Source organism: Sinocyclocheilus rhinocerous, unplaced genomic scaffold (assembly GCF_001515625.1).
Source record: "Sinocyclocheilus rhinocerous isolate Xijiao unplaced genomic scaffold, SAMN03320098_v1.1 scaffold1470, whole genome shotgun sequence".
Lineage (NCBI taxonomy): Eukaryota > Metazoa > Chordata > Actinopteri > Cypriniformes > Cyprinidae > Sinocyclocheilus > Sinocyclocheilus rhinocerous.
Window position 1 is genome coordinate 57,147 of NW_015652166.1, and position 2,348 is coordinate 59,494.

The window sequence follows — 2,348 nt, forward strand, 5'->3', positions numbered from 1 at the left end:
AGTGCTCAGTGGATTGTGGAGTGGGAAAGAGAACCCGGAGCGTACGCTGTGTCAGTGACCATGGCAACACTGTGAATGAGAGGGAGTGCAGTGACAGGCTCCACCCACAGCGCACAGAGGACTGTCACATGGGTCCTTGTGTCACTAACTGGTACTTCACGGACTGGACAAACACTGTGAGTAGTGACCAGCCAGATTCATGCTTGCACTTGGTTTGCCAAAAGGTGATTTGATGAAACGATATATTTATGTAGTGATGTGGATGATTGTTTCTCTGTCTTTCTCTGTCAGTGCTCTGCGACGTGCGGGCCGGGCGTCCAACGGAGAGAGGTGGTGTGTTTGACCGGCGGAGGCAGGAGAGAAGGAGACGGAGGAGTGGAGTGTGGGGGGGAGAAACCGGCTGATATGAAGGCCTGTAACGGGGGACCCTGTACACCCACCCACCTCTGGTACACCGGAACCTGGGGACAGGTGAGGGCCGTCTGCCTACAGCAAATATCAATGAATTATATTCCAATGTTAAGGTCTGTGTTAGAATACAATAGAAGAACAAGTCAAAGAATGAAGTGGAATAGAATAGAATAGAATGGAATAGAATAGAATAGAATATTGACAAAAAAAACAAAATTAAATAGAACAAAAAATATAATCGACCAATGAAGAATAGAATGCAAATTAATAGAATAGTTTAACATTGCACAGAATAAAGATGAATAGAATAGAACAAAATTAAATGTAAAACAATTTATAATATAAGAACTGTGTAGAGCAGAACAAGTCAAGGTGAGGACGACTTCATCTGTCCTGCGGTATCTTCCCTTCCTCTGCTGTCACTGACTTCCCCTCTGTGTCTGTCCAGTGCTCTCGGTCCTGCGGTGAAGGGGTGCAGACGCGGGAGGTGCGGTGTCTCACTGCAGACAAACAGCACAACACAGCCTGCGATCTGGACTCCAAACCTGCCCACGAGCGCTCCTGCAACACCATACCCTGCAGTCCCTTCGAAGGTGTGTGTGAGAGTGTTTTTGCATTCTGTATGATGATTCAGATTATAATCTCTCTCTCGCTCTCTTCCCATCTCTCTCGTTGTAGATGAGAACTGTAAGGACAGACGGCATAACTGCGTAATGGTGGTCCAGGCTCGACTCTGCGTCTACTCCTACTATAAGACCGCCTGCTGTGCGTCCTGCACCCAGAGTGCTCAGCGGGCCAAAAGACATTAACCCTGCACAAGCCACAGAGAAGTCAGGTTCAGAGATTCACCACCAGAGCCCAAACTCAGCCAATCATAGTTCTATCAGAGGAAACAGCCAATCAGAGGCCATTCAGGTTCAAAAGGAATTTCAGGAGAAAATTCCAACTTGAACTGAGCTGAGATCAGGATCCCTTTAAAGAAAGTTTTAAAATGTTACCGCATATGGGCTCATGAGCTCAAATGATTGACAGTAGCTCTTTCCCCATTGATGACGAGTGTTTAGTACACTATACTGTCAAATACTCAACCATTCCTTAAATCATCTTTAAACAAATGCACTGAAGTTACAGGTCCACATTCTGGACACGTGTATGAAGATATTGCTAAGTGGGAACAATTCTAGAAGTTGCCTTTGTGCTTTTGTCACACATGAAGTGTTTCATAATGGTTTACTTTAATTGCAAGTAAGTGGATACAGAATCTGGTATTTGAACTAATATTCTGCCTCATTTATTCAGTTTATTTGTGCGACCGAAGTATGATAAAACACGCAGATAAAGCATCAGTTACACACCTAATGTGCGTCCTTCACTCCTAAGTATGTTGCATTAGCACTAAAAACGTACTGTTTTTGTTAGTAAGTAAAAAAGCGAAAGATTCTCCAATTAAAATTACATACTTATTGCATAAAACTTGTGAGCAGCGATACATTTTTACGTAAACATTGATTCTCCGCTCAAAAACAGTGCCTATGACCTTGTCTCAGTCCTCTAAATGGTCCTTAAGATATCAGTACTTCAGCAAGGACATAAATATTCCAGCATAAGTGCTCATGACTGTCTAAAAATAGCACACTTAGTGCTGACAGTCAGTCCTACAGATCATATTTGAGTGCAGTGTGAACAGAAATCTGGAAATCTACTATGAATCTAGTTCATCATTAAGCTATAAAGAGAAGATGAGATTCATGATCAGCTCTTTTTATTTGATTCAGTCTATATTTCTTTAGGTCGGTTTTGTCTGAATGTACATCAGTCCTTTTAGTGTTTCATGTTTTTGTCATTTTTTGTGACATGTTTTTGTTTGTGTTTTTTTTTTTTTTGGGGGGGGGGGGTTTTTTTTTTTTTTTTGGTTTGGGGTTTTTTTTTTTTTTATT

The 2,348-nt window shown here is 42.0% G+C and overlaps 1 protein-coding gene across 1 annotated transcript; it reads left to right on the plus strand.

The window, feature by feature from the left end:
• Positions 1-585, plus strand: LOC107713898 (ADAMTS-like protein 4). The gene is made up of 2 exons (XM_016519549.1): positions 1-176; positions 292-585. Exons 1-2 carry the CDS (start codon positions 129-131, stop codon positions 583-585), a joined length of 342 nt encoding a protein of 113 aa, XP_016375035.1. The 5' UTR covers positions 1-128.
• The last annotated feature ends 1,763 nt before the right edge of the window (positions 586-2,348 follow it).